The sequence below is a fragment of the Protopterus annectens genome, chromosome 1.part0 (genome assembly GCF_019279795.1).
Source record: "Protopterus annectens isolate FY-2018-M chromosome 1.part0, PAN1.0, whole genome shotgun sequence".
Taxonomy (NCBI): Eukaryota; Metazoa; Chordata; order Ceratodontiformes; family Protopteridae; genus Protopterus; species Protopterus annectens.
In genome coordinates, this window is record NC_056725.1 from 951,983,500 (window position 1) to 952,003,249 (window position 19,750).

Here is a 19,750-nt window from a genome sequence, read left to right on the forward strand (position 1 = left end):
GGGTTAGCACAGGGACATAGCCAGTGGGTTTTTAGGTGCTCTTTGATATGTTTTTTAAAAAGGGATGTGGAGTCTAGGTTAGTTATTTCTTGAGGGAGTTGGTTCCAGATTTTCCCGACAGAATTTGAAAATAATGAGTCACCAGCTTTATTGTAAGATTTAGTCGAGGCTACTAGTAGTTTATTAGCAGATCGGAGTGTGGCTAGGTTTTTATAAGGGGTAATCAGTTTTGTCAGGCTAGGGGTAGCATCTGGGTAGTAAAGGGACTTATGAATGATAGTTAGTTGTTGATAGAGTAAGTGGCTATTAAGTTCTAACCAATCAAGTTGTCTGAGGTTAAGACAGTGGTGAGTTCTGAAGGGTGTAGCCGTAATGAATCTAGTTATACTGTTGTAGCAGCAAGAGAGTTTGGTAATGTTATTTTTTGATAAGTTAGTATATATGGCAGAGGCATAGAAAAGAGTAGAGATCAGGTGGGTTTGAATGACTTGAGACATACCTCCCTGGACTACATGAAGAGAGACATGGACGAGCTCTCGGATCATGTGGCCCAGGCAGGTATGACCCTAGCCCTGAGTAGCATCCTGCCTTCGCCCAGAATGATACCACAGTTTAAGGACAGAATGACTGACTTCAACAACTGGCTAAGCTTCTGGTGTCATTCAAAGGGGATCCAGTATCTGTCTGCCTGGGATGACATGATCGATAAACCACGATGCTTTGCCAGAGATGGTCTGCACCTTTCACCCCTGGGATTCAGGTTACTGGCTAAAGCTCTCGCTACCCCTGTAGTGCCTTTTTTAGGTAAGGTTCAAAGGACAAAACCACCACTGTAACAGATACAAGCATGCAAAATCTGAAGGTAAACCTCAAAATGCACTCTCTCGAGGCACTCCTAAAAGAGAAGAACATCAATATCTGTGCAGTAACAGAGACCTGGTTCAAGGCTCCAGAGAGCACCCCTGCAATACCAGGCTACAACTCTTACCACACTTTTCGGCCACCAAACCAAGACCAAAACACTAAAGGTGGAGGAGTGTCCATATTCGCCAAGGATATTCACACCTCCAGGCTAGTTGCATCTGAAATTCTCCAGGTGCAACTAACACTAGGTAAGACTGCAGTCCAAATAGTAGCTTGCTACAGATTCCCCCACCATGTCCCAAGATTCTCACTACACCTTTCTAAACATACTGGACAATATTACGATACAACCAAACACCCTAATACTGGGTGATATCAACTACCCTGCCATTAACTGGGAAAACTACTCGGGTACCAACACCTTTTCCCAACGGTTCTTGGAATTCATAAATTCCAACACCCTGGATCAACTAATCCATTGTCCCACCAGGGGCTCCAATATCCTAGACCTGGTCATTACCAACATGGGAGATAGCTGCTTCACACCAGTGGTCACCCCCTCATTGGTCAGGTCTGACCATAAGGAAATCACCCTTGACATCCACATCCCACCCCCAACCCCCAGTAAGGAAACCTCCGTAAAAAACTTCTCCAAAACCAACTTCATGTTACACAAGACAGAAGTGACAAACTTCATGACACCCATGCAGATGGGAGCTAAAAGTTCGACTGCTGAATCCTACACTAAGGCACTGTACGAGCACATCCACTCGTGCATGAATCGTGCCATCCCAAATAGAACTAAGACGCTCTCCTCCAAAAAAAGGAAGCCAATATGGTGGTCCCCTGCCATAAACATACTATACAACAGAAGAAAGAATCTGTTGCAGAAAAGAGGAAAATCTCAGAATGCAAAAAACTCCCTTACCTGCCTCAGTAAGAAGCTGAAATCTCTCATAAAATCCTCCAAAGCTAGTTACGAAAATAAAATTGCAAAAAATTCCAAAGACAACCACAAGGCATTCTATAGTTATGTCAAGAATCTAAATGGCAATGCTCAGATATGCTCTGAGCTACAACAGAATGGCATTAAATATACTGATCCCAAGGATATTGACAATATCCTGGCAGATCGATTTAGTGCAAACTTCACCCCCTCTCACCCCTTAAAGGGTCCATCTCAATACCAAAAGATTGCCAAATTCCGGTAATCACGGCCACACAGGTAGAAACCACACTCTCCAAAGCTAAGAATACAGCATCCATGGGACTAGATGACATCCCGGGCTGTGTACTACATGAACTACAAAATGAACTGGCACCTCACCTAAGTGTCATGTTTAATCACAGCCTCACCTCAGGCTTCGTGCCCACTGAGTGGCACACAGCTACAGTTATGCCACTCCACAAGGGGGGATCCATCTTGGATCCCGGGAATTACCGTCCCATCAGTCTGACGAGCCTGATCTGCAAGGGCATGGAACGCATTATCATGGAACTTATAAACAAGGACATTGGCAACCTTCAAACACTGGACCCCACCCAGTTTGGGTTTGTGAAGGGCCGATCTTGTCTCCTGAACCTGATTAAATTCTTTGAATCAGTCTCCAGAGCTGTGGACGAGGGTAAGGCAGTCCACACAGCCTATATGGACCTCGCCAAGGCCTTCGACACCATCCCCCACTCTGGAATCATAGATAAACTTACTAAGCTGGGCATAAATCCCTATGTCACTCAATGGGTTGCCAACAGGCTTACTGACAGAACTCAGACTGTAAAAGTAGTTGACTCCAAATCCATCTCTAGACAAGTGACAAGTGGAGGACCTCAGGGTTCAGTCCTGGGACCTCTCTTGTTTGGCATCTATTTCTTGGAAGTACAGGCCAACAGTAAGGGACTCTGGCTAACAAAGTTCGCAGATGACTGCAAACTGGGAGCCATTACTGAATCCCCAAATTATGTGGATATTCTACAAAAGGGCCTTACAGAAACAGATGCTTGGTGCCAGAGCCATGGGCTCAGGATTAATGCCAAGAAATGTATAATTACCCCTTTGGGAAAACCATGTACCCATGAATTACTGCATAGGTGGCAGTACACTAAACAGCGAAAGTGTGATGACAGACTTAGGGACACAGGTGGACAATGGTCTCACTTTCGATAACCACTTTGCCACAACAGTCAGGAAATCCTTCTATGTGGCACACCTCATCACTAAGGGCTTTTCATCAAGAACAAAGGAGGTCACTGTCCACAGAGGACTTTTAAGTTCAGTCTCTACCCAAAATTATTCAAAGATTTCCAAAATTTTCATCAAAACCACCCTAGCATTCATGATTAACAGCAAAGAATTATCTGCAAAGAGACTACCTGAACTTTTTCATCCCCTTTGTCTTCATACTATTCCATATACCTCCTTGACTTATACAAAACTTATGTAAACCAAAATAAAGACAAACTGTTAAAACCAAAAAAAAATTGCAAAGAATACAGAGTCACTTTGTAATATAAGCGCTTTCATCAAGTTTATTAACTCACCTTCATCAGGCAAATACATCACTCCACTAAATGTGCTAAAATAGTTTTCCCTAATCACATGATCTACACTATTAATACAATTAAATCATCCCTCCCATTTTAAAAAAAAATATTAATACATTTAGAAATATACATATTTATACACACACACACACACATATATATATATATATATATATATATATATATAAAAATCAAAAAATAAATTAAAAAATGTGTGTAACAATAACAACAATATATAATAACAGCTATATGTTTATATTCATCTATTGTGGCTTTTAAGTTTTAATATACATGAAATAGACCAGATATCATTGAGGTCTGGCCTAGAATATGCTCTGGTTATAATTTGCCATATTAGTTCTAACTGTTCCAATAATAAAGACATGGGTCCCCCTCGGTTATCCACTGCTACTGTGTCAATGACTCTAAATAAAAATGCATGGTTACAATAACCTTTAACATGTCTAGCTAGGGCATTTTACACATTTCCTTTTCTAATGTAATATAAGTGTTTGTATACCCTCTCTCTTAGCTTCCTATCCATTTTGCCAATGTAGAAACATGGGCAAGATTGGCATTGAGCTAGATATGCTATTCTACTAGTATTACAATTATATCTATTTTTACTAGTAAAATCTTTGCCTTGACTACAGAAGTTAGCTCCCGTCTGCATATATCTGCAGTAGTTACAAGACTCGCATCTATACATACCTACTATCCTAGGGGGTGCTACATGTCTGGATGATAAAACATCCTTAAAATTAGTGGCCCTTTGAAAAATTATTCTTGGTGTACTACCTAGTCTATCTAATTGGTCATCAGCTTTAATCAAATTCCAATTTTTATACAAGATGCGTTTAATCGCCTGTCCATAGGTAGCTACTAGGCTATCGGCCCAAGGGCCTACGTAGGCCTAGCTAATAAGGTTCCCTGGCTTACGCCACCCAAGAAAGTTATTTTCCTGTGCCACTGTCGAGCAGAGACACAGAAGTGATCCCCGGGGTGTATTTCTTATTTCCCATCCACTCATCAAGATTTTTCTTGAAGAGTGCTAATGAAGAACTTTGCTTGACATAGATGGGTAGCCTGTTCCAGAGCATGGAAAGTCTCTGGGACAGGAATCTATCCCTCCAGCATGTCCTATTTATTGTGGTGACAAGGTATAGATCCCTAGAGCGTGTAGCTCGGAGGGATTGGGATTTCTTTAGGTGTAGCATATCCAACAGCTCTGGGTTTGACACAGCTTTATATGTTAGGCAGAGATTACCTCGGAGTAGGCGATATGCTATGGAGTAAAGCTGGAGTTTTTTGAGGCGGTCAGTGTAGGGCATTTGTTTGAGGCCAGTAATCCTCTTTGTGAGGTACTTCTGTGGCCTTTCCAGCTGCTGCAGATGTCTTGTGAGGTACATTCCAAAAGGGGCAATGTACTCTATAATGGGTCTAATGAGTGTCGAGTAGAGGGGAACAATGACCTCTTTTTTCCTGGATGAGAACCCTTTTAAGATGAGGTGTGCCACATAGAAGGACTTCCTGACTACTGTGGTGATGTGACTATCAAAGGAGAGACTACTGTCCACTTGGGTCTCAAGGTCTCTTATCACGCATTCGGTATTAAGTAGATTGCTGCCTATGTGATAGTTCATGGGTACAGAGTTTTTACCAAAGGGGATGACACTGCACTTTTTGGCATTGAGCTTGAGGCCATGGCTCTGACACCAGGCATCTGTCTCAGCGATGCCCTTCTGTAGGATGTCCACATCATTTGGGGACTTGACTATGGCTCCTAGTTTGCAGACATCTGTGAACTTCATTAGCCAGAGGCATTCTGTGTTAGCCTGTACTTCAGAGAAGTAGATACCAAACAGGAGAGGTCCCAGGAATGAACCCTGTGGTACTCCACTTGTCACTGGTTTGAGGTCAGATATGGAGTCTGCAACTTTTACAGTGTGGTTTCTGTCAGTGAGCCAGTTGGCAACCCATCTTGTGATTTATACCTAGTTTAGCGAGTTTAGCTATAATTCCAGAATGGGCAATGGTGTTGAAAGCCTTGGCGAGGTCAAGATAGGCTGTGTGAACCACCTTACCCTCATCTACAGCTTTGGTGACTGCCTCAAAGAAGTCGATCAGGTTCAGGAGGCATGATCTGTCTTTCACAAACCCGAACTGGGTGGGATCCAGAGTTTGGAGGTTACCAATGTCTTTGCTTATGAGTTCCATGATGATACGTTCCATGGCCTTGCAGACCAGGCTCATCAGGCTAATAGGGCGATTGTTGCTGTGTGCCATTCAGTGGGCACAAAGCCTGATGTGAGGCTATTACTGAACATGGTGCTTAAGTGGGGAGCCAGTTCATTCTGAAGTTCATGTAAAACGCAGCCTGGGATGTTGTCTGGTCCCATGGATGCTGTGTTTTTGGCTTTAGAGAGTAAAGCTTTTACCTGCGTAGTTGTGATTACAGGGACTCTGCATTCTTCCTGTATAGATATGGGCCCTTTAGGGGGTGAGGGGGGGTACATTTTTACTGAACCGATCTGCCAGGATGTTGGCAATGTCCATTGGTTCTGTAATTTTCGTGCCATTGTGCTGTAACTCAGAGCAGATCTGGGTGTTGCCATTGAGATTCTTGACATAGCTATAGAACGCTTTGTGGTTGTCCTTAGAATTAGTGGCGATTTTGTTTTTGTAACTAGCTTTGGAGGATCTTATAAGGTATCTCATCTTCTTACTGAGGCTGACCAGAGAGCTCCTCCACTCATGGGATTTTACTCTCTTTTGCATCAGTTTCTTCCTTCTGTTGTACAGTTTGTTTATGGCAGGGGGACCACCAGATTGGCTTCCTTTTTTTGGAGGATAGCGTCTTGGTTCTGTTTGGGATAGCACGATCCATGCACTCGTGCAAGTGCTTATAGAGTGCATTTGTGTAGGATTCAGCAGTTGTAACTGTATTGTCCATCTGCATGGGTGCCATGAAGTTCAGTACTTCTGTCTTAAGAAGCATGAAATTGGCTTTGGAGAAATTTTTTACTGTGGTATCCTTAATCGGGGGTGGAGGCGGGATGTGGATATTAAGGGTGATTAGCCTATGGTCGGATCGGACCAGTGAGGAGTTGACTTCAGGTGTGAAACACCAGTCACTCATGTTGGTAATGACTAGGTCTAGTATATTGTTGTCCCTGGTGGGGGTGTGGATAAGTTGATCCATGGCATTGGAGTTTATGAATTCCAGAAAGCGTTGAGCTAAGAAGTTGGTACACGAGTTTCTTTCCCAGTTAATGGTGGGGTAGTTGAAGTCGCCCGTTATTAGGGTGTTTGGTTGAACCCTAATATTTTCCAGTACATTGAGAAAAGAGGACTGGCAATCCTGGGGCATGGTGGGGGATCTGTAGCAAGCTACAATTTGGATTGCAGTTTTGTTCAGAGTTATTTGCACTTGGATAACCTCGGATGCATTATGCTGAGCAACTAGCCTGGAGGTGTGGATATCCTTAATGAATATGGACACACCTCCGCCTTTGGTGTTTCGGTCCATGTTGCATGGCCGAAAAGTGTGGTATGAGTTATAGACTGGTAGTGCAGGGGTGCTCTCTAGAGCCTTAAACCAGGTCTCAGTCACTGCATAGATATCGATGTTCTCCATTTTAAGGAGTGCCTTGAGTTAGTGCATTTTGAGACTTAGACTTATAGCTTTGAGTAGCATTACCCTCAGTTTTTGCTTGCCTGTTCCTGCTATGGTGGTGAATTTGTCATTTGAACTTTGCCTAAAAAAGGCACTATGGGGCAGCAAAAGCCTTTGCCAGTATCCAGAATCTGAGGGGTGGCAGGTGCAGGCCATCTATGGCAAAGCATCGTGGTCTGTCGTCCATGTCACCCCAGACAGACAGACACTGTATCCCCTTAGAATGACACCAGTAGCTTAGCCAATTGTTGAAGTCAATCATTTTGTCCTTGTACTGCGGTATCATTCTGGGCAATGGCAGAATGCTACTCAGGGCTAGGGTCATACCTGCCTGGGCTACAAGATTGGAGAGCTCTTCCATGTCTCTTTTCATGTAGTCCAGGGAGGTACATCTCAGGTCATTCACACCAACATGGGCAATGACAGAGTCAAACTTGTACTTGTTGTGGAGTGACCTGAGTGCATGGGTTATGTGGCGGATCCTGGCACCCGACAGGCAGCTGACAGTAACCTTCTCCTTGTTTAGCTTGGTGAGTGGGACATCAGTATGCCTGACTATAGAGTCACCTATGACTAGTGTGTTGGGTACGTTGTTTTGTCTTATTGGCTGTGGTTGAGTGGCACAATGAGTCTGCGGGCTATTTGTCATTTGGGTTGTGTTGGGGGATGGAGGTTGCTTGCGTTTCTGCTTTGGAGGTCTCTGTTGCTTAGACAGATTATTATTGAGAGCCTCATGAATGTTTTGTTTTACTATGTGTGGATTTTGGTGGTGTATATTTAGTGAGACTATGTGATGAGTGTGGTGTGGTGCAAATGTTTACCTTCTCCTCTTGACTGTCAAGTTCAGTCTTGATTGGAGAGAGCTTTACCTCCAGTTTGGCTAGATAAGTGCATCTCTCATAGGTTGTAGTGTTGGTTGGTAGGAGGAGAGGGTTGTCTGTGTACATAAAGCAATTTCTACATTGCCTCAAGAAGCCCACATTCATCAGATAGACAGGAGAGAACACTGGGAGCTGACCCTTGGACATGCCTGAATAAAAAACTATTTTCCTCTAGATAAGTGAGGAGAGTGAGTACAAGATCTATTTTTCTCTAAGCAAGTGAGAAAATTAGTACAAAAACTATTTTCCTCTAGGTAATGAGGAAGGTTGAGTGCTGTAGTAATTAGTAGGTTATTTAGTGCTTACAAGTTCTGAACAAGTGCTGAGCATGAATAAGCAAATTTAAGTGCTAAAACTAAGGATCTGTATCTACACTAGACGTGTTACAGGACAGAAACAAGTGCAAACATAGGCTTTCAAATCAGAAAGTTGAGAGAGATGGAAAAGATTGCCCAAACGGCCAATAACTACAATTTCTGGGCCAGAACCACTCCTTATGTGGTAGACAGGTTACCTAGTGCTTACCACTCGCACTGATAAGCTAGAAGGCTTCCATCTAACAAAGAAAGGCTTGGGGGGCTCTGAAGCTTACATACAGTCCTGGATACAGCAAATCTGTATCTGGAACACTAGTTACAGGAAAGGTAGGAAACAGGCCGTAGGTAAAAGAGCAGTAAAAACACTTCACATGTAGTGCAAGCTGGCACACTTGAGTATGTAGCAATATTAGACCAAACACAGTAATGCAATTAAATTAAAAAGGACTAAAAGCAAGTGCAGAAGGAGTTTATTAGGTAGAATGTGGCAAAGAGATGGGACTAGGGGAGTGTCCCAGATCAAATCTACAGTGGGGTGGGCAACTGCAAAAGCCACCAAAATTAAACTACAAGCCAGAAATAGGGAGGGTGGGTAGGACAAAACAGTTTCAGCAGAGATCTGAAATACTATACGCAACAATTAACAGTACAAACTCTAAAACTAAAAAAATATACTCCGCTCTGTATATTTCCAGATAGATTGAAAAGCAGTCCCTCAGAACACAGGTTCCAGCAATGAAATGCAGGCTGTTACTAACAGGTCTAATTTTATGCAAGTGATCCTGGAGTTAGATAACACACAAGTTGTAAAAACCAGTTATACCAACTGAAGACACAGCATAAAATAGGGGGAGGTGGAGAAAACAGTTTCAGCAGAGATATGAAAAACTATAAGCAACAATTAACAGTACAAACTCTAAAACCAAAAAAAAATTTACTAATTTCTGTATATTTCATGAAGAAAAAAAATAGCAGAAATCAATGAAAACAATATATATGAACATTAAGATGCTCAATGCTGACTTTTCCTTTACCAGTAGATTTTTTTTTTCTTGTAATCTGTGCAAGTGATTGATTTAGCTGGTAACAAACCCTTTCAAGCATCGTGAAGTATTTATTTCCTGCATAGCAGTAAGTGACAGTACAGAAAAACTAACAGGGAAGAGTTCATCTGTTACAGACTGAAACAAAACAGAGGACTGGAACTCTTATAGGATCTACACCCATAAGTTAAGACTGTGAGGACATGAAATAATAGATTTCACATTATTATTGTTACCATGTTCAAAATAATCTATCTTTTCCTTAAAACATTCTGTCATCATTTCGGACGGGAGCTGGTTTTACTAGTGTATGAACTGTTATGTTATCACCTTACTCTAATGAGACACCTGCTTCAGTTTTAACATACTTTATGAGACTCAGACCTAATTTTTAATAGACAACACAAAATACCTTACAGATTAAACATACCTTCTTCTGCAATAGTCCTTTGTGTTTCTTTCTCAGTTCCTCCTCGAGACTCTACACCACTTCTGTTTTGATCCTATTAAACAGGAACAATCAAGTATTACTAACACTGTTTGGACAGTGTTCATATTTAAAAAAGAGCCATAACCTTGATTTCCAGCACACCATTTAAGGAACGTATAAAGAAGAGATACAAATAATAAACGTTCTTATCTAGTACAATTTCACAATCATGTGTGATGGTCAAAGTCACAGTTTAAAAAGAACCCACCATGGTGAAGGACTTTTACTCCTTATTGTATCATCAATGACCAAGCTTTGAATAGTGGAAACTTAATTGTAAGAGCTAAATAAGAGAGTGTGTGTGTGTGTATGTGTGTGTGTGTGTGTGTTGTAAATGTGTGTGTGTATGTAAATGTGTGTGTGTGTGTGTGTGTTGTAAATGTGTGTGTGTATGTAAATGTGTGTGTGTGTGTGTGTGTGTGTGTGTGTGTGTGTGTGTGTGTGTGTGTGTGTGTGTGTGTGTGTGTGTGTGTGTGTGTGTGTGTGTGTGTGTGTGTGTGTGTGTGTGTGTGTGTGTGTGTGTGTAAATGTGTGTAAATGTGTGTGTGTGCGTGTGTGTGTGTGTGTGTGTGTGTGTGTGTGTGTGTGTGTGTATGCATGTAAATGTGTATGCAAATGTGTGTCTGTGTGTGTGTAATGTGTGTGTGTGTGTGTGTGTGTGTGTATGTGTGTGTGTGTGTGTGTGTGTGTGTGTGTGTGTGTGTGTGTGTGTGTGCGTGTGTGTGTGTGTGTGTGTGTGTGTGTGTGTGTGTGTGTGTGTGTGTGTGTGTGTATGTGTGTGTGTGCGTGTGTGTGTGTGTGTGTGTGTGTGTGTGTGTGGAAAGCTAGGGCTGACTGAGTACTTGTCTCAGGAAAGCAGAGTCTAATTAGGCCTGTAATAACTACAATTTCTCAATATCTCAGTGAAAGCTGTAACTGCCAATATACTGTCTCTGAATGGTATCTATGATGGCATAGTGGGGGGTAAAGGCTTGACTACATCCCAGATGACCTATGTTTGGGCACTTGCCGGAGACTGGGGTAGGGGAAGAAGGGAATAATGCATCTCTGCCTGCTCACTTTTCTTTGTGGGGAGGGTCAGCATCATGCAAGTCCAGGGTGTTTTCAGGCAAAGAATACTCTGTGTGAGTATTAAGTGCATGACTGAGGAAGGGTAGAATGCTGGGGGATGCTGTTTACAGAGGCACAGAGTTCCCTCACAAGAGGCTCACTGCACATGCCTCCAATGCCTATAAGAGCCCATTTGTAAGAAAGGGAGGGTAGGGTTGTAACATGCAAAACAAAGCATGTGCACTGCTAGCTAGTGAGGGGCTGGTAATGTTATATTCAGGCTGAGGTGCTGCAAGTGTTTACTGGAAACATTGCATAGCCACAGATAAACAACTAACCCAACTCACAAGTATTAAAGACTGCAAAAAATATATATCCCATCACTGAAAAATAACATGTTTAACAGCAAAACACATTGACCACTTTAACATAAGAATGGACTGCAATACATGTGTTCAAATAAGGAGACTGCTCCTAATAACAATTTTTGTGGCACATAAAAGGAAAAAAAATCAAATGCTGTGTGCTGCAAACAAAGGCCTGATAACACATCATTACTCTTCAATCATGCCAGATAAAGATTTAAAATTGTTACTTCTCTGTGGCAGCTAAACAGAAATAATGGCTGGCAACTATAGAAAATCTCTCTTTGTAAATAGTTTATATGTTAGAATTGTCAGCTGGCTATAAGTTCAGAGCATACATAGTTGTAAAACAAGATCATACTTCCTGAGGTACAGAGCCAGTCTTTACTTACGTATCATTCATTCAGTTCTCTGTTTGTTAATCCATTTTGTCAGCACGTCAATGAAACATAGCACTACTTTCAGTTCACAGGCATTGTAATGTAGCACTGGCCAACCTGCCCTGCAATCCCCATCTACATCTAAAGTATGGTTCCTGGTATTCCTTAGATAGTAAATAACAAAGACAATCAGCAAAAAGACAGTGCTAAAAGACACAATAGATTTTATATTAAAATTAAAGCAATGGTATATTGGTTTAGGTGATTCTGATGCTAACAAAGATGTAATTTTTGTAACGCTAGACATCACTTCATTGTTTACAGTAATTCCGAATGATTACGGTATAAATACAATTCGTGAATTTTTGGTACAGTCTTCATCCTTTATAGCAAGGCATACTGAAATCATTTGTTCTCTACTAGATTTGGTGCTGTCTAATAATGTTTTTTTATTTAATAAACAGTTGTATTTACAACTTACCGGTGTAGCTATGGGCACACCGGTAGCGAATACTTATGCAAACTTAGTTTTGTATCAATGGGAGAAACTTTATATATTTGATGGTAAAGAATTTTTAAATTCTAATATATGTTTTTACCAGAGATTTGTTGATGACTGTTTTTGATTTGGAAAGGGTCTTCTATAGAGTTACATGAATATTTGTGTTATTTGAATAATACAACTAATTTTTTAAAATTTAAAATGAACTTTTCCAGTAGTTTAATAAACTTTTTGGATGTCAGTATAAACTTTTATGATGGCATAATGAATACAAGTGTTTATAGAAAGGAAGTTAATGCTGGGAGGTATTTGCATGGTTCTAGTATGGATGCCCCGCATGTTTTTAAAAGTATTGTTATGGCACAGTTTGGTAGGATTAGTAGACTTAATACAGATGATTTTTGTTTTTTGAAACAGTTAGATGAGGCGTATCAAGAATTTTTGGATAGTGGTTACAATCCTTTGATACTGGATGATATTAAGACTAAAGTAACAACAAATAGGTCAACTACATATAAACCTATATTTTTTTCAACTAATGAATATTTGAACAGTGCTCGTCCTAATGATACTAGGGAAGGGAAGCTTAGATACCTAACTTCATATAATACTAAGACAACGTTGGTTAAGAACATTATTAGTAAATATTGGACAGTATTGATGGCATCTAATGAAGTTAAGGCAGTTTTAGATGATAGACCTACATTTGCCTATAAGAACATGAAGACAATAAAAAGTATGTTATGTTATAAAGATTTTAATGTTGAATTAGATTCAAGTTGTACTTTTAGGAGGAAAGGTACTTTTGGTTGTGGCAATTGTACCTGTTGTGGTGACATTTTGTCTATGACATCTGATAATAGCATCTTTGTGCACCCAATAACACATAAAAAATACATATTTGATGTGTCGGTTACATGCAATACTAGTAATGTGGTTTATTTAGCAACTTGTACTGTATGTTGTTCATTTTATATTGGAAAAAACAGAAAATTAAAAGAACGTATAATAGAACACAAGTCTGAGATTAGAAGGGCATGTGAAAATAATGCATTATTCAAGCACATTAATACATATGGTTTATGTCATAGGTTTAAATTTAGAGTGACTGATGCTGTTTGTTTATCTTTTAGAGGAGGGGATGCGGGAAATTTGTTAGAGGTTAGGGAATTTGAATGGATTGCTAGACTTTCAGCAGATAACCAACCGGGTCTGAATTCTGCTGTTTCTCTCAAACCCGTTTTAACTAAGATACAGCGTGTTAAGTTGAAATAAGATTATAAATGTATAATGCTTTTTAAACTTGTAAATACATTTATATATGTATGTATGATTTTTGAATTGTGGATATTAGTGTGTAATTCTGTATGTACCATTGCATTAACTTGTTCGCATGATGTTTGGGCTGTATGTCATGTGATCTTATGACTCCTATTTAAATGTTTTTTAAATTGAACCTGTACTAAACATTGAGAAAGGGTGTAATACCTGAAAGCTTTGTCTTGTCATAAAGGTTGTCTTTTTGCTCAGCGTCTTTGTTATTTTTGGATTTATTGATACAGTGGGTTGTGTACGAATTCCTTAGATAGTCACAGGACTTCCCATTGGTATTTTCCATACATTTTAAATCTACTAATGCACACAAGAGCTAAACATTAACCACAATAAAACCCAAACTATGAAACTAACAGTAACAGTTATACTAGGGTAACCAACTGGATGAAGATTGAATTCACAAGCACAATTTGCCTGAAGTTCAACCCACCATAGACTGGAGCTCATCTATTGGAAATCACTGTCGGTAAGCTGGGTCGGCAGTGATTCACTTTTTCAGTGTAATTTCCCACAGCTTCCAGTTGTCATAGCTGTGCAGACAGTAATCTATAATTTCAGGAAGTGTGAGTGTAACCTTTTGGCCATTTTGGGGGGAAATGAAGTTCAAGGACACTGATCGTCTGCAGGTTGAACTGTGTTCACTCACAGTGGAAGCCTTACATTAAGACCTACACTAAATTAGCAAATGAACAATAAATCCAGCATCAAAACAAAGGCTGTGATCATAACAATGCTCACCAGTCAAAACTGAACTTAACCAAAACTATAAAATCACCCAGTAGTATCAAATACCAAATTTTTATTTATGTATTTGATTTTATTTATTGAATTTTTTAATCTGGGTAGAACGCTGATCAGTTCTGAACAGTTTCAGTTTCAGCCCAGGGTCAATAATATGGCACTCATACAGAGTATATAACATACCAAAAACATGGTGACAGTAAATAAAATGCAACGCTAAGACCAAAAAACCAATACAGTGAGAGGATAAAGTTACACTGCTATCAATAAGCATGTTACTACAAAGCTTGCTTTACATTTAGGAAGAAAGAGTAATATATATATATATATATATATATATATATATATATATATATATATATATATATGCAACTTTGGTATACAGAAATCTGAGGTGGGAGAACTGAAGCAATGGAGACTGGTACAGCACTCATGGTTAATAAAATACATCACTTGATTTAGGTTATGTGCCCTGTTGAGATGCCCAAAACATTTAACTTGATTGAGTAGATGATATTTTATCAATTCATAGAATATGAGGTAAGGTGAAATGTCTAAGTTTGGGTGGGAAGTACACACATTGTTTGGAGCTGAGAATTAAGAATGCATTGTCAGAGGCATGACATTTGGAAAATAGGATTTGTAATGAATGACCAATATGATTCAGGTTTCTGAGGTTGTATGTTGGGCTTGTCTTATTACTTTAGTGGTTAAAGAATGGAGAGTCACATTTAAGCACATTTCAGTAAGATACACATTAAACCAATGAATATTAATAAAAAGCAAAACTATTTAATCAATCCCCATGGAAAATCATAAAAAAAAGAAATTCCAACCCACACATCAAAGAGTTTGCCTTCCCATTAGGAATAGACATAAAAACATGAAAATCTATAGAATAAAATTAAGTTTATATACAAGTTTATAACCTGACCAGAAAACCAACTGGAACTGTAATTATATGTACATTTCAATGTCAAAATGGTGAAAAGTAGAAAAGCTCATGGTGAATATATTGTTTAACCAAATGGAGATGCAGCCTGACACAATAACAAACGGAAAACAGTTAGTGTAACAAACTGAAGATACTGTCTATGACAACAGCCAGGTGAATGTAAAACACATAATATAAGCACAATAAAAACAAAACAGAAGAAGCTCGCCACAGCTGTTTTTTGTTGTTATTTAATCCAAGTTAAAAACATATACAGGATCCAAATATTTATTATTGTTATTTGGATCCTGTATATGTTTTTAACTTGGATTAAATAACGACAAAAAACAGCTGTGGTGAGCTTCTTCTGTTTTGTTTTTATTGTTCTTGCACTTTGTTCTGAAGAAGCACCTTGTTCAGGACTGACTGGATATTTTTTGTAAGACATAATATAAGCAACTTTATACAGACAGAAAACTGCAATTTATTGTTGTTGTTTGTCTTTCAGCTTTTCCCAGTTAGGGGTCGCCACAGAGGAACTCCGGTTTGCTAATGATTGGCATTTGGTTTTTATGGTGCCGAGTTGTCAGCCCGACGCCCAACCTTGAACGAAGGCATGCCCATTCAACCCATGTCTTTCGAACGCCCACTCGACCGCGGGGAGAACATGCAATTTATTGTAAAAAGTATAAAAAAGGAAAAGCACAGAGAGAACATTTATTTTAACTAGAGGGAGGTCTGGTCTGATGCAATAACACAAAGCAAAAATGGACCAGCAAACAAGGCACACAGAATTAATGGAAAATACTTTAATAAAAGTATTAGGTTCTATTCAACAGACCGGTTTCGGCAGTTACTTTACAGAGCCTTCATCAGTGTTTAAATTGAATACAAAAAAGAACCTATTTATAATAAATTCCTTGAATCATGTGATTCATTACAAATGTTCATTGAGACCAGGCTTAAAGAGCCCACCAAGTTTAATAATACATTTTTTCTCCATTGAATTCAATAGATCATGCCAGCCTAATTTATTGTTTCTGGATCTCAAAATTTTATCAATAATGATGAAACTGAAACATGCATTATGATGATTTAAAGAATGTTTGTATAAGGCATTTGTTTCCCTCTTATTCCTGATATCACTGAGATTCTCAGATACACGTAGTTTCAATGGTCTTGAAGTTTGACCCACATAAAATGCAGAACAGTTGCACTTGGCCAAGTAAATGACCCAGTCAGAGGAACAATTAGCAAAGAATTTTATGTTATACACCTCTGGGGTATTTTGGCTGGTAAAACTTTTAGTTTTAAGTAACTTCGTGCAATATGTGCAATGTCCACAAGAAAAGCATCCAAATAAAGGTTCTCCTGATAATGTAGTTTGTATGGTGTGACTGGTTTTGGCATCACTGTGTTTAAAATGATTAAGGAAAGCAGATAAGTTTTTGCCTTTATGAAAGGAAAATGAACATCTATCACCAAGGATTTCCTGAAGTTTGGGTTCACATGCTAATATATTCCAATTATGTTGGACCGGCAACTTCCATCAAGCAAACTGTAATAGTTATAAATTTAGACAAATATGCTTTAAAGTACAAAAAACACTAAACAATTTTAAGCACAATAAAATACATGTATTTTTATGATATTTGTATGAAGATTAAGCTTAAAAACACCAGACAACTCTTCTCAGCACATTTGTTTTCAGCACAGCTCTTGTGAAGCCCTTAAAAAAGACACCAGACAAATGGCAGCCAGCACTTTGGAACTGAGGAGATAGCATGAAATATCCAACACAAAAGCAGCTAGAACTCCAACCAAATATGTCCACTGCTCAGAACTAGTAACAAATTATTCTCTGTCACAGAACAACCACAAAAAGCAACTGAAAGTCCAGTCAATATTGTCTACTCCTCAGACAGAGCATCAAATTATTCTCTGCCACAGATCAACTACTACTGCCCTCAGCAAATGTACACAGTGACCAGAAAATCAAGGTAAACTGCAATTAAAATTTAAAATTAAATGTAAAAGTGGGAAAAATGAAACATTACAATGCGGTTCATAAATCCACCATAAATCAGTAGCATTCCTACTAGCCTTTCCTACCAGCAAACACACTTCATTACAATGAAAAATACATTACATCAAAAAAAAAAAAAAACCTCTCCATGTTTAAAATGCATTTACTTGAAACATACACCATTCACCCTGACAGCAATTTTCTCATAGTCAGACTTCTTCATCAACTTCCTTCTCTTCTTAAACAGCTCTCTCATATGACCAAACCAGCAACACATACCTTCACAGCTTCATACCAATAAAACGTGACTGTAGTTCCTAACACATCCACTCCAGGCCAAAATGGTGAACTCCCTCTGTCATGATGACTCCACATCCTAACTTGGTACAGAGATCCACCAGTTAGCAGGCCAAGCATTAAAAGCAAAATAAATATAGTTTCAATAAAAAATAAATAATAATGCCTTAGCAATTAAAATACAAAATAACACTTATGTTGACCATGATTCTTCAGTTTTAATATTGTGGGAAACAAAACAGTTTCAAAAAACATTTCCAGGCACTCAAAAAAGTGCCCATTAAAAAAAAAATCATCTAAAAAAAAAACTCTACCATTATACAGAAAAATATTTTACACAAAACTGTAAATTACTTATCAATACCTACAAAAAAAAAATCAGAGAAAAAAATTAAAATACAACTGTTGCACCTAAGTATGTGACACAAAGAAAATCAACTCTTCACAGTGTATACAAGAATATATCTGGATCTTTCCATGCCTTTGACACTATTCCTCATGAAGGAATTATGGACACACTTGTATATCTGTTGCATATATGGCTCAGGGAATATCCTGCCCTGCAGTCTATATAGGTAAAACAGATAAAAAGGCCTAAAGAATGCATAATGCCATATATGTATCTCTCTTTCTTGTTGACACACCATGTGGTACATCGGGCAACAAGCACCTTTCAGCTTTCTGTAGCAGTTATGAGTTTTCTGGGCTTAGGTTGCTAACCCAAGGCCAACCCTCCTTGGAGGGTGCACCACACACACTCACACCTATGGCCAATTTAGAGTGCCCAATCCACCTACTGCCTGTCTTTGGAGTGTAGGAGGAAACTGGAGTACCTGGAGGAAATCCACGCAAATACAGGGAGGCTATGCAGACTCCACACAGAAAGGACCCCAGCTGAGAAATGAACCAGAGAATCTCTCGCTGTGAAGCGTCAACACTAACTACTACACCAATGCGCTGCTCAATATGTGTATGATATTAAGAAGAAAAATATTAAAATTGCCCTGGCCAAAAATGTAGATTTAAATGGAAGTGAACATCCTATTTAAGTTTCTTGTTTTGCATATGATATATTTAACTATTAGAAAGGGAGACTTGGTTAATAAGACAGAATGTAAGAAATATGAACGGATAATAAAAATGAATGCATTGTGTAATCCATGTTTAAATGAAGTGTGCACTTTAAAATCAAATTTAAAGGTGAGGGGCATATATCATTAATCATATTACTAATCACTGTATTTAAATTTGAAGCTTCTGTAAGTGGCTTTAATTACATGATAAGGTATGTTTAATGTAAAAGCTTCTACATTTCTATTTATATTAAATACTTCTTTTGAAACCTTGGTGTTTTTATTTTACTTTACTTTATTTCTTACAGATTTTTAGTGTGATGAATTTCTGAAGCATACTGTGTGTTGTTTAAATCTGAATATTAATCCTTATGTTGTATGGTGGACAGCTAACTTGTTGTCTGACATGTGGTAAGTGTTGGTAGAGACACTGCTGAAAGCAAAAATATTACAAGTGGTGTACCACTTGGTTCAGTGCTGGGCTCCATCCTATTTGGTATCTATTTCAAAGAGCTTCAGGCCAGCACTCCCGGGCACTGGTTGTCTAAGTTACAGATGAATGTAAACTAGGTGTTGTTTTTCAAGCTCCATTTGACTCATAATTGCTTCAATATGATTTAGACCACATTAACAACTGGTGCAGTGACAACGGTATTATATGAAATGTGAAAAAAGTGCAGTATATCATTTTGGTAAACAACATTTCTTTTATATATATAATCAGACCCATTACTGGCACATATTTATCTAAATATATCTATCAATGAGTCTCCACAGATATGTCTAACTAAAAAGATCAGTGCACTCAAACATTTTAGTTGATATGACAAGCCCTCTCTCTGTATTTAATCTCTTATAGAGTCCTCAAAGGAAACTGTCTAGCCATTTGAAACAAGAAAGAGCTGACCCCTCTTTGACTTCATATTACTTCACAGAACAATTGATTCTTCAAATACCCAGTTAAAGGAAATAAAACGTCATCAAGAGATAAATGACACATCAGTGTGACAGATTCATATCACAATGCATCCTACATCTTTGAAACAAATTTATACGACACATCAACAAGAGTAGTTCCCTTGTCACCCTCAAGGTAAACCTGGATGGGCAGCCAGTCAGTCTTGTCTTGTTTTGTCCACCATGAAGTTGGAATGAACTTTGAATATGGGTTATTGGCTAGACTTGCTATAGTATGAAAACTGACTGCCTAGAACTTACCACTGACACTATGAATC

General features: G+C 38.8%; 1 protein-coding gene across 1 annotated transcript in view; it reads right to left on the minus strand.

The window, feature by feature from the left end:
- Positions 1 to 19,750, minus strand: part of ARHGAP18 (Rho GTPase activating protein 18) — a 965,702-nt gene that overhangs the window by 535,201 nt on the left and 410,751 nt on the right. The window contains exon 4 of the mRNA XM_044064446.1: positions 9,753 to 9,825. Within this exon, the coding sequence (XP_043920381.1) occupies positions 9,753 to 9,825 (73 nt within the window). The remainder of the gene's footprint in view (positions 1 to 9,752; positions 9,826 to 19,750) is intronic.